The 13,209-nt window shown below is 43.1% G+C and overlaps 1 protein-coding gene across 1 annotated transcript in view; it reads right to left on the reverse strand.

Moving 5' to 3' along the window:
* CRYL1 (crystallin lambda 1) overlaps nt 1-13,209 on the reverse strand; it is a 53,660-nt gene that overhangs the window by 38,003 nt on the left and 2,448 nt on the right. The window contains exon 2 of the mRNA XM_048492418.1: nt 8,373-8,480. Within this exon, the coding sequence (XP_048348375.1) occupies nt 8,373-8,480 (108 nt within the window). The remainder of the gene's footprint in view (nt 1-8,372; nt 8,481-13,209) is intronic.

Below are 13,209 nucleotides of genomic sequence, written 5' to 3' on the forward strand. Positions count from 1 at the left end.
GAAAACACTTCCTTATATTGCAGGCAGGGAAATCAAAGCAAGCAAAGTAAACAGAGTAATCAAAGTAAACTCAAAATCTGCTCAAGTTGTTAAAGGTTTTATCTTGGACTTCAGACTAAGCCAGAAAGATTAACAACAAGGAAAAAACAAACGCACGTTCTTGTTCACAGGAGGAAAAGAACCACCCACTATGCCAAGGACATAGAAACTTGAGACTGCTTTGCTCTGTCTCTTTCCACAACTATGCTGTTGTTCCTCCCAATTCCATCTGGGCAAAGTCATTTTAGCTATCCAAGACTATCATACCTAAAGATCTTGCTGGTGATTTTAGCAAATTGCAAGAAGACAACAGAAAACTTTGTTAGAGGAAAGCTACAATGAAAGAGTGTTAGGGGAGGTATCACTTAGTGAGCCTAAATGCTGAAGATAACGTTATAACTTGGAGGAGAAATAACTCACACTGCTGTCCTGATGCCTAGCCAGAGGCAGCCAGGAGGTATCACTTCATGGAATTCTCACAGATTCTTAGCCTGAGGGCTGGACATGACTGCTCAGCCTCCAACAGAACAATCGTCATTATCATCACCATGCATTTATCTAGCACTTCCAAAAGTGTTCAAAGTGCTTCGACTCATTATGTTATTCGTTTTCACAATAGCCTTATGTGGTAGATCATTATCACTGTTCACATATTACATAGGAAAGCAGCTAAGGCATAGACAGAACAATGCCTTGCCTAAAGCCACCGAAGTTGCGTTCGTGTACTGTTTAGTTGGTGACTTTCCTCAACACCACTTCTTTTCATCAGCAGAATTTGAAGTCCTGGTCTGTAGGGGTAGTGGGGGGCAAACTAATGTTGCAAACTTCTTTTGTACATTACAATAACTGGGGTTAGTAGTTGCTAACTGGGATTCTCAAAAGAGAAAGGAAAGACAGGCCAGGCAACAAACCAGGTTTTTGTAAATCCTAGCCTGATGGTTAGAAGCAACATTTGAATGCAACCTTAATGAGTTTATGGTGGAGGTGCAATTTGTGCACATGGAGCTATCTCACACAGAGGCAGACTTCTGGCTGGTATTTTGACTGGTACCAACTCTCCAGAGTCTCAGCTAGAGGCTTTTCACATCACCAACTACCGGTTCCTTTTAACCACACATGACAGGGACCAAATCTGGGACCTTCTGCAGACACTCCACAACTCTGGGCCATGACTGCTCCCCAAGAAACCCAGATGCTTACTAGTATTTGATGGGACTGCCATAATGTCACACAGCACAGTTTTCATTCTTAAGGAGACTGAACAGTGTGGGTCTCTGCACAGTTCTTGCATATTAATCTCCGAATATTTTAAAATAAAAGGTTAATATGCACAGGACCCAGAAGCATACAGCTGTTTATGCTACAGAATCAGTTGTTGGATAAGGCAGAAATTCATGCCACGAAAAGTTAAGACACATGAGGAAACTGGATTTTTTTTACCACATTCTGTATTTAATCCCAGTCGGTGTCATCCTCTGCCCTGCCCCAGAGGCCCATCAGAGCATCCTGCGTGTGTGTACCATCAAGTCATGGCGACCCCACAGGACTTTCAAGGCAAGAGTGGTTCAGAAGTGGTTTGCCATTGCCTGCTTCTGCATGGGCTGAGAGAGTTCTGAGAGAACTGTGACTGGCCCAAGTTCACCCAGCAGGCTTCATGCGGAGGAGCTGAGGAATTGAACCTGGTTCACCAGATTAGAATCTGCCGCTCTTAACCACTATAGCCTAAAATCCTTGAAAAAGCAGGAAACCGGTTTCAGTATGGGGTAAGGGACAGTCATGATAATGAGCAAAAATAAGCTGAAGGGGAAAATGAGGGAAAAAACCTTGATGCTATTAGGAGAACCCCACAGAGAAATTCCAAACTGTACTATAGCAGACAGAGGGGAACTGTGAAAGAGCGGGTGAATGCTCTCTTCTGAGGATGGCTCCTTCTCTCAGAGGACCAGATCTTTGAGCCTAGAAGCTAATTCTGGTCACATTGCTGTGCAAGGCCAAAGCTCATTACTATGATGAACAGAGACCCACAAAGCAGTAAGAAACGTTTCCTAAAACATTCCTAGGCAGAAAACATTCCTTTGAGACAGAACAGGCCGACATACCCTGGAGCAAACAGATGCATGCACACACTGATTGCTTATTATTTACTGGTGGATTTGAATGGATTTAGATTTGTAAGGAGGATACTAATTCATACAAAGACACAAGTCAACATTTATACAAATCAGGCCAAACTGTCATACCATATTTAAATTCTAGGAACTCTACCTGTCATTTTATCATCTCCAATAAAGAGCTGCATCTAGCTGAAGGAAGCAGTTTCATGCAAGAAATGTTCATGGGTGTAATTTATTCATGCTTTCTGACAAGGCAGTTTAGACAATGAGCTGTTGAACTTGACACAAATGGTACGGTGCTGCAACTGAAGAGCTCCAGCAATGCATTTCTAAGCAGAGTAATACCTTTCTATTCAAGTCAGTGGGATTAGGAGGGAGTACTGCATTGCAAGACGTCCGTTCTATTTTTTAAAAAAATTATTGCTGAATACACCAAGAACTGCAGCTGTAGCTTTGAGGAAGGAACAAGTTCCCAGCATACATAAGGAAAAAGGATGTGTAGAGGTTTTGCTGAGTAGGAGAAAAGAAACACTGTAGATGTATTGTCGAAGGCTTTCACGGCTGGATTCAACTGGTTGTTGTGGGTTTTCCGGGCTGTGTGGCTACACAGCCCAGAAAACCCACAACAACCAAACACTGCAGAATATTTTTTTTGGTCCAGCTGCCAGCCTCCTTCTCTACCAATCCTATTCCTGATACATGCCTATTACATGTTATATTTCCCCCTTTTATTTATATATATACATACCCTGTTTCCCCGAATATAAGACATCCCCTGAAAATAAGACGTAGTAGAGGTTTTGCTGAAGTGCGAAATATAAGGCATCCCCCGAAAGTAAGACGTAGCAAAGTTTTGTTTGGAAGCATGCCCGACGAACAGAACACGGAAAATTAAGACATCCACTGAAAATAAGACATAGCGCATCTTTGGGAGCAAAACTTTATACAAGACACTGTCTTATTTTCGGGGAAACATGGTATCTTCAAAGCTATTATCTTCAAAGCTAATATCTTGCTTATTATCTTGTTCATGTGGAAATTCTACAGCCTAGTATTCTATGAACTTGAGCTTTGGGAAATATTTTGACAGCATGGACAACATATAAACATGAAGCCCCACTGGACTGGGCCAAAGATTCAACTAGCATCCTATTTCCCATAGTGGCTAAACAGAATCACCAAAAACCGGGAACACCCCAGTCACCTGAAAGCCCTCCGTAGGGCAAAACAGACTTGCGCCACCCGAAAAGGCCTGCGCCAGGGGCATTCCCAGCTTGAAAGCCCAGTGGAAGCCTGCTAAAGTCAGTTCCACCCGCAGAAATCCCCCTGGGCTGTTAGTTAGGTTTAGGTAGGTGCAGCTCTTCAGGCGGTATTTCCATCTATACACAATCTCATGCATTCTAGAGGAACATCAGCTGTAGAATTCCACATGTGAAACATCTGCTCTGAATTTCTGAAAAAGAAATCTCAGTTTATGCATTGGTGTCACGGGGGGGGGGTGTGTGTGACAACCACTGTGTCATCAAGCAAAAAAACCATACATCAGTAACCATTAGAATACTGATAACTGTATCAGCGATTTACTAGACAATCCTAAACAGGGTGAGATTAACAGGAAAACTGGGCTAGAAGGATTGGCTTAAAACTGAACTATACAGACATTTATTCTCCTTTAATTGCAAATGATTATTTGCTCAAGAGAAAACCAGAACTTCTTCACATCAGTGTAGGACATCCAAAATATTTATGTATATTATTTAAAACCTGCCTTTACTCAAGGCAGATTACACAGAATTAGTCAACACGATCAACAGGATGAGACATTTAACAAACAATGCAATAGAATTAGATTGTATAAACAACCAGAAGTTTAAAAACAGAAGTATTAACATCACACATTAAATGAAGCAAAATTCCACAGTGGTATCTAAGTTTCAGCAGGCTATATACACAGTAGTTTAGGCCACAGACCTTAATAGTTTTTCCAAGCAACTTTGTGAATTATTTACAGCACAATCCACAAGGTGGAGCCAAAAGCACACAGGAAGTAATGCATCCTCAGCACTGGCATAAATATTCCTTCTGCTGGCACAAGAGATATTTACAGTGATGCTGGGGCACCTACACAAATGCTGGGGAGTGGTGCTCAAGGACGTAGGTAAGGGGGGGTTCTTGGGTTCAAACCCCCCCATTACATGTCTAAAGTTCTGCCCCTGTTTGTGGGTTTTTTGTATTTTTCCAGTGTTATTTCTGTTTTTGGCCTGCAGGAGGTGAAATTTCTAGTCTAGAAACACCAAACTTCAGGGTATCTTCAGGGGACTCTCCTGCTGATACCACCCAGATTTGGTGAAGTTTGGTCTAGGGCAGGGGTAGGGAACCTGCGGCTCTCCAGATGTTCAGGAACTACAATTCCCATCAGCCCCTACCAGCATGGCCAATTGGCCATGCTGACAGAGGCTGATGGGAATTGCAGTTCCTGAACATCTGGAGAGCCGCAGGTTCCCTACCCCTGGTCTAGGGGGTCCAAAGGGGGTGCCCCCTCCCCCATTGTTTCCAATGGAAGCTAATAGCAGATGGGGGCTACACATTTGAGGGTCCATAACTTTGCCCCCCCCCCCGAACCAAACTTCACCATACCTGGGTAGTATCATCAGGGGAGTCTCCTACTGATACCACCCAGGTTTGGTGAAGTTTGGTCTAGGGGGTTCAAAGCTACGGACTACCAAAGTGGGTGCCCCATCCCCCATTGTTTCCAATGGGAGCTAATAGGAGATGGGGGCTACACATTTGAGGGTCCATAACTTTGGCCCCTCTGAACTAAACTTCACCAAACCTGGGTGGTATCATCAGGAGAATCTCCTAAAGATCCTCTGAAATTTTGGTGCTGCTAGCTCAGGGGTAGGGAACCTGCGGCTCTCCAGATGTTCAGGAACTACAATTCCCATCAGCCCCTACCAGCATGGCCAATTGGCCATGCTGACAGAGGCTGATGGGAATTGTAGTTCCTGAACATCTGGAGAGCCGCAGGTTCCCTACCCCTGTGCTAGCTTAACAATTGCACCTCTGACAGCAGGCACCCCCCAAATTTCTCCAGATCCACTCCTTTCAGCATAGGTTTAAAGGGAGAATCTGAGATTCCCAGTTTAAACATTGAAAGTGATGCTGTTTCAAAACAGCATCACTTTCAATGTTTAAACTGGGGACCTCAGATTCTTCCTTTAAGGTGGATTTAAAAGGAGAATGTGGGCTCCCTAGTTTAAACACCATTGAAAGTGATGCTATTTGGGGGTGGATTCCAGCATCACAGCGGCTGCTCATTGGAAAGCCCCCACAAAGCTCAGATTTTGTACTGGGCTCCATTTTCCCTAGCTATGCCTCTGCTCAGAGCGGAGGGCAGAAAGGACTGCCGGCTGGGAGCCCAGCCAGTGGGGGAGGGGCAGGGAGGGCAGGGGAATCTGACGTCCCTGGCCTCGGAGAGCTGCTTTTATAAGCACTGAGGCCGGGGGCGGGGCTTGGGGGCACGGCCCCTGACCCCCCACATAAAAAATCTATACCTACATCCTTGGTGGTGCTGCATGAGCCCCAGCACAGGGTTTTGTGCAGGAGCAAAGGGGATGTTCCTGGGAACATACCCATCAATAGTCAGATTTTTGGCCTTGGAACACCCACTTTTACCAGTACAAAGTTATGCCATCAAAAACCAACGTGCAACCCATTGAGCCTTTCCTCCTCAACACAACCCTGCCCCCTTGCCACTGTCGCCTGGAAGCTGACCAAACAGCTTGTCAACGGGGCAGCAGCAAATACCCACTCAGCAGCAGCCAATAGTACAGGCTTCTCCCCTTCATAAACATCTCTCAAGATAAAACATCTCATCAGGTAAGGCGCACGGCCTGGGACGCTATCAGACAGCTATCAGGCTTGCAGACTCTGCATGAGCAGAGAGGCACCCATGGGGCCGGGGCAAGCACTCAGAGGGAGCATATCGTGCAAGTGGTCTGTCACTTTGCACAATGGGCTAGATCCTGGAACACTGGGCTGCCACTTTGCACCACAGGGCTAACCCCTGCACACAAGCTCACTCCCCAGGAGAGCAAAGCCAACACCCTGTGGGGGTCATCTCTCCATTGAAAGATACTTTTTAGGGCTAGCAGCTGCATAGCCAAGAACTGATGGGAAGGATGCGTTATAACAGGTTATAACAGGTGCCACATGCACAGGAATGCTCTATTACCATCCTCTCCATCTCCTTACCTGCAACTACTGAGAAAGGAATATTGATAATGGGAGGAGGAGGAGGTTGCTGCTCCCCTCACTGATGCTTCCAGGGGGGCTTGTTGATGGGGGGCTGCCCTTTCCCTGCCCTCTTTCAATGGCTCCACCCTGTGGCTGTGGGTGTGGCAGAATCTGTATGGTCACCCTGCTGAGCCACAGCTGGGGGCCACGGTGCGAGCTCTCTATGCCATTACTGCTTGTCTTTTTCCCTTTCTCAGTTCTAGTGCTGGCTGTAACCTTAACTTTCCCTTTTGGGAGCGGCTCAGCTACATTGTTGTTCTGCACCTGGCTGTGGTGTTGCTCCCCACCCTCACCCACCCCCGGATTGAGCTGCCCATACTAGTTTAATTCAGAAGGAGAGCGTGTGAATTGTTCATTTTTAATGTTTTCTCCAGGACAACTAGAAACTTGCTCATATACTCCCATATCCCTGAGCTAAGATTCTCAGATCACACTAAGAATATATTAGTGAGTTTAACAAATAGTTAAGGCTCTCATACAAAGCACGACAAGGACTGAATGGCATACTTTTTTTCATTCTAGGGCGCGCACACACATACCCCTTTATTAGGCATAATGCAATTACAGTTACAGTTATCAAATAGACATCTATACTATAGCTCTAAAACTGTTCAACATAAAACGTAGTCGTATAAATAGTTAAATCTCATAAAACATCAACATTGTTAAAATTTGATCTAGTCTTCAGCTAAAAAGGAAGCAACTGAGGTAGTTATTACAGGGGAAAGATTGCTTAGAAGAAGTTATACAGTGTTTTCATTAGACGTTAAGTTCCTTGATTTAAGAAGGGGAGAGAGATGTAATCTACGAGCATTAGTGTGAAAATGGCATTCCAGTAAAATATTCTAGGTTGTGTCATGTGACTTGTTGGAACACTGGCAATACTGCACTACTGCTGGAATTCCTTGATATCTTCCTACTTGGTCTTTAGAAGGAAGGGCATTAAATCTGACAAGCATTAATGCTCTATGGAGCAGACGGTTGTCTAAGTTATGAACATTCTAGGATTTTTCCACATAGAGACAGAGTTGCATGGTTTCCCTGTTGCTGGATATGGCTGGTGATAAAATGCAGCAGAAACAGGACTTCCACATAACACATTTCCACCTGGTCCCTGGCCACCAAAACTTCTGCAGCTTTATAAAGATCAGCCCTAGAACATCATTATATTGATATAACACTACACCAATACAACATACCAGGTTATCCGCATTCCGTTTTTTTTCAAAAACAATACATCTCTAGTCCCTTCTATTGTGGAAATATGTCATTGCCCTTATCTCTCTATAATTCTAGAGCTGATTTTTTTGTACTACACTTAATCTTAGCCAAAAGGTTGAGCAACCAAAAAGTCCCTCTACCAGGGACAATGGCAGGAAATGGCCATAACAGACCTATGGAAAATGATTGCCTAATCCTAATTTTTCTCCCCACACAGCAGCCATTCAGGTTTTACTGTGATCTTTCCCAACCCCTTAAAGGAAACCAAGTTTGCAAAAGATTGGAGAAAAGACCGTGAAACCCCAGGAGGTGCAAGAGAAAGAACTATAGTCTCAACAGTATTCAACTCCGGGGATATAACCCATGCAAAGATGGTCCTAGATTAAAAATAATGTTCACACATTCTTTGTACCCCCTCCAAAATCCCTGTTGTTTCCTTATTTGTGTTTTCACTCTATCTGGAATTAGAAATCAAACGCAATAATCAGTCAGTAAATAAATTAATGGGGTGCTGTGGCCTGTGCAGCTGCTGCAGGCGAAACGTCAGGAGAGAATGCTGCTAGAACACGGCCATACAGCCTGGAAACCACACAGCACCCCAGTGATTCCGGCCGTGAAAGCCTTCGACAATACACTGAACATCTCTACGGGGAAATAAATTAATACTGATCAATCTAAGCTAAAGGAAGTCAGGTGACTCACCTGATTTTTTCCAGGGCTCTTGTTATCTGTTCTTGCACAACATCATAAAGTTTTACTTGGAAACCAGCAGAAGCAAAGACCATGGCCCAGCTGCATCCAATGAGTCCACTAATGAGAAAAATAAAAAAACAGAAGAATGTTATTTATTTATTTATTTATTTATTTATATTTGTAGCCCTCCCTCCCCTGCAGGGCTCAGGGTGGCGAACAACCAAACCAACAATAAAACAACCATAACCACATATAATATAAACATATAATAGAGTCAGAAAACTATAATAAACAGATGGCGATGAACTGTCCCCCCCCAAACACACACACCCCGTACCCACGAGAGGCCAAGATAGTAATATGGGGATAGCGCAATCAACCCAGTTGACCAGATGGAAACCCCTGGTAGAATAGTACAGTTTTATTAGCATATACCTCCATCTTGTTGGGGTGTGTGTGTGTGTGTGTGTGTATATATATATATTTTGTTTCCTGGTACTGTAAGGGAAAAGGTACTATCAGGAAAAAAAAACCTGATCAAAATAGTAAGCAAGAGGTTCAAGGGGCATCGGATGATGGGGCAGACAATAGTTAGCTGATTACAAAGGCAATAGGCTTGTGTTCAAAAGTTTCTTGAGCATCCAAGATTATTACGGCATACAAAGCCTTCTGCTACCGTGCAGTGGTGGCGAACCTTTGGAACTCCAGATGTTATGGACTACAATTCCCATCAGCCCCTGCCAGCATGGTCAACTGCCATGCTGGCAGGGGCTGATGGGAACTGTAGTCCATAACTTCTGGTGTGCCGAAGGTTCGCCACCATGGCGCCAGGGAGTAATGAAAATATTGCCTCTTCAGAACACTTAGCAGTTACATTATGCTGCATGCCCAGAAACTAATTCATATACTGCTGATGGTCAGAAATCCTGCACATACCGTGCAGCTGCAGCCTCTCCTATGTACTTGGACCAATCCAAGAACACTAGGCATGCAAAATAGGTCTTACTATTGACTTTGGGACTTTTTAATTATTATTGGAATGCCAATATTTATAATATCATATAGGTTGAGCTTTTTTTTAAAGTTTGATACATTTCTATGCAACTACATTGTTGATAAAGCTCAGGGGTCCTCAGTGTGGTGTCTGTGGGTGGTATGATGCCTGCCAAGGATGGGTGGGGCCACCAAATACTTGTCAAGGTTGGAATTAAATGCCTTTAAAAAGTAGTGTGCTATGTCGTTTGACCAGTGCGCTCCCTACTCCAACCTTCACCTGACAAACACCACTAAACAGCATCTGAAAGCAACAAATACCAATGAGACTTGAGATAAACAGGGGAGAACCCAGTAATTTTCATTAACTTCCTTGGATGGAATAAGGTTATGCAGTGAAGAGGCCTGAATCTCTGTACAAGCAAAACACACAGTATTTGCCGGCTTCAGAAAGTTAGAATGTCTCAGTTAGCCAGGTAAGAGTCCAGAGAGAAGTTTTCAGTCAAAGTTTGATACCAGAGGTAAATCTTCGGCCTTTCCTCCAACCTTAGGAATCTCACAATATAAGCATGACTGCTTTCTGGAAATTTAAGTAACTGACCCTGCAAATGAAACTCTGAAAAGCCACAGATTCACAGTATCCCCCTTTAAGTGTTGACTGAAATTAGCCTGCTTTATCTCAAAAGCCATGCTCTGAGATGCACAAAATCTCCCGTGAAGGGATTTCTTCCTGTGGACTCCTCTGGAGAAACAACTCCTATCAGTAAACATTCACTGTTCTACCCTACTTTCTCTTAAACCAAGCTCTGATACAGAATCCCTCCAGCCTCTCTCTCTGAAATCACAAATCCTATCAGACAAGAGCTGACGATGTAACAGATTTTTCTCCTTCACTGCCTTCCCCCAGTTGGATACTTTAGCCATCCATGGGTCCTGACTAGCTATTACCCACTCTGCACACATACCAACAAGGAAACAGGAGATTGGAGAGAGCAATGGGCAGGATCTTTGCCCATCCATCAGAATACCACATTCAAAAATACCTATGGATCAGTGAAGGCCATGTACGCTCACATTTGGGCTATATGCCCTGCTTCCCACACAGGTTGAGAGAGTGTGAGTCAATGCTCTGCATAAAGAATTTCCAGCTGGAAATCATGTGAACCAGCTCTGAAGTAACCACCACATTTGCAATCAGAGAATTACTTTATTTTTCCAAGCCACACACCAGTGATGCTTTAGTTTGTTCGTCTTCTTACAGATGTAACGTGGCTTACTCTTCCAAAACATTTGCAGTGTTGCTCCTGGAATAGGCAGACACTTCAGGCACAGGGAACCACTAGCTTTTACTTATGAACTTCCACAAGTTTGGTGCAAGTTAATATGGAAGGGCAGGAGATGAACTTGCAATGTAATGCAGTGTAAATCAGTATATCAGCCCACAGACTTGAATAACTAAGGGAATAATCCTAGATATACCTACTCAGAAGTATGTCCTATTCTATTCAATGGACCCCACTTGGGAGGAGAGTGTACTTAGGATTGACACCTGAGTAATTTTGCTGATTTAATGCCATGGATGAGAAACATGGATTTTTGTTTTGTTTTAAAATAAAAAATGCTTGAGTTAAGAATTATAACTACCAACTAAGCACTGCGGAGGAGGGGGGAGCGGTTAAGTAAGAAAGTCAACTTTATACACTCATAACTTTGACCTTATCTCAAAGATCAGCTTGACTGCAAGCAGTCAAAAGCAGTACAGTGCTGCTGAATCTTCTGGCACACAGACAGATTCTTGCTAAATGCAAAGTTTTAAAATCTAGTATTAGTTCCTGTGCCCATGTTTTCTACCCTAACTTGGTAAATTGTGTTGTGGATGCACATGTTACTTGTGTGCTTTTCTGGTATAGTGGTTAAGAGCAGGTGCACTCTAATCTGGAAGAACCGGGTTTGATTCCCTGCTCTGCCATTTGAGCTGTGGAGGCTTATCTGGGAATTCAGATCAGCCTGTGCTGTCCAACACACGCCAGCTGGGTGACCTTGGGCTAGTCACAGTTCTTCTGAGCTCTCTCAGCCCCACCTACCTCACAGGGTGTTTGCTGTGGGGAGGGGGGGGGGAAGAAGAAGAAGAAGAGTTTGGATTTATATCCCCCCTTTCTCTCCTGCAGGAGACTCAAAGGGGCTTACAATCTCCTTGCCCTTCCCCCCTCACAACAAACACCCTGTGAGGTAGGTGGGGCTGAGAGAGCTCTGAGAAGCTGTGACTAGCCCAAGGTCACCCAGCTGGCGTGTGTGGGAGTGTACAGGCTAATCTGAATTCCCCAGATAAACCTCCACAGCTCAAGCGGCAGAGCGGGGAATCAAACCCGGTTCCTCCAGATTAGATACACGAGCTCTTAACCTCCTACGCCACTGCGTATCAGCCCCTTTGAGTCTCCTTACAGGAGAGAAAGGGAGGATATAAATCCAACTCTTCTTCTTTTTCTGGACCGTATATATTTTAGATTAAACTATGTTGAATTCATAGTTACTGAAAAAAGTCTAACTTGTCTGAGGCCTAGGATACTAGCTACGGAAGAAGGCATGCTAGACATGGTCTATCAGAATAAAAAGAAAAGAAACAAAAAAGTACAAATTGCAAGACTGTATTTGAATTTATATTTACTTCTCAGATTCCATGTATTTTCCTTCAGTAAAAAAAGGCTTTTCCTTCCATGAAAAAAAGCACTCAATTTCAGAACAAGACTTGCTGTCAAAACAAAATAAAGCCTTATCTTATATCTCTAGTACAGGGCAACTGTAACTACAATCTTTGGCTCTGGCATACAAAACTAAGGATCAAAACCATTACTCAGTTGTTAAGATAACAGGGCAACTTTGATCTCTCTCTCTCTCTACCTGCTGTTGCCTAATTACAACACGATTCAGCACCTGGCATGAGACTGATTTAAATAAAAAATGTAGTTGTACGGTGAGATACAAATTTTTAAAAACTGAACTTGGTTTATGCATAAAAAGTCCCTAGCCATATGATGAAGGAAAGCTGAAAGTCATCCTTGTTTTGTATAAATCTTGTCACATGTGTGAAGTTACAGAGTTCTGGCATAGGACATACAAGATTAGAATACAAACTCATGCCAAATCTGGCTGACAGCAGGAAAACAAGCACTTGGTTCAGAAACCAAATACTTTCATTATCAGTATCATGAAGTTATTGAAGGGTGTGTTTATTATCATATAATATAAAAATGCACCAATAATCAGGCATCAGAATGTTCCTTCATTATTCTATTCTGTAGCCAGCAAGTCTGCGCAAACACCACTGCTGAAATGAAATGCAAGCGGTATCATTAAGAAAAACAAAAATCTTAATCAGCACATTTTTAACAGTATTGTTTTAAAATGGAGAATTGAAGACATTTTTCAAAAGTAAGTATACGCATATTATGTACATTTCCTTTAACAGATACTATGAATCAAAACAATAATGCAATACATCCTGTATTTAAAAAGGCACATAAATATACAAGTTAATGCTGTGAAACAGTATGTGTTTAAAGGGCCATCCTTGCCAAAATCAAATTTAAGTTCCATCGTCACCAACTGAAATAATGTCCTATATTTCTTCATTGAAAACTCTGAAATACAACACAATTACAACTTCAAGCGACCTCAAGTAAAAACTACCAGTTCTCCATCCCAAATTCTAACTCACTTGCCCACACACATGTATGCAGGTATTTGTAGCAAATCTAAAGTGTGTGTTTTTTTAACTTAAAGGAACATAATTCACAGAATTTACAAAATCTTGGTTCCTTGGCTGCTTAGAGATTTACTCATCACAGACAAGAAG

Source organism: Sphaerodactylus townsendi, linkage group LG04 (assembly GCF_021028975.2).
Source record: "Sphaerodactylus townsendi isolate TG3544 linkage group LG04, MPM_Stown_v2.3, whole genome shotgun sequence".
Classification (NCBI taxonomy): Eukaryota; Metazoa; Chordata; class Lepidosauria; order Squamata; family Sphaerodactylidae; genus Sphaerodactylus; species Sphaerodactylus townsendi.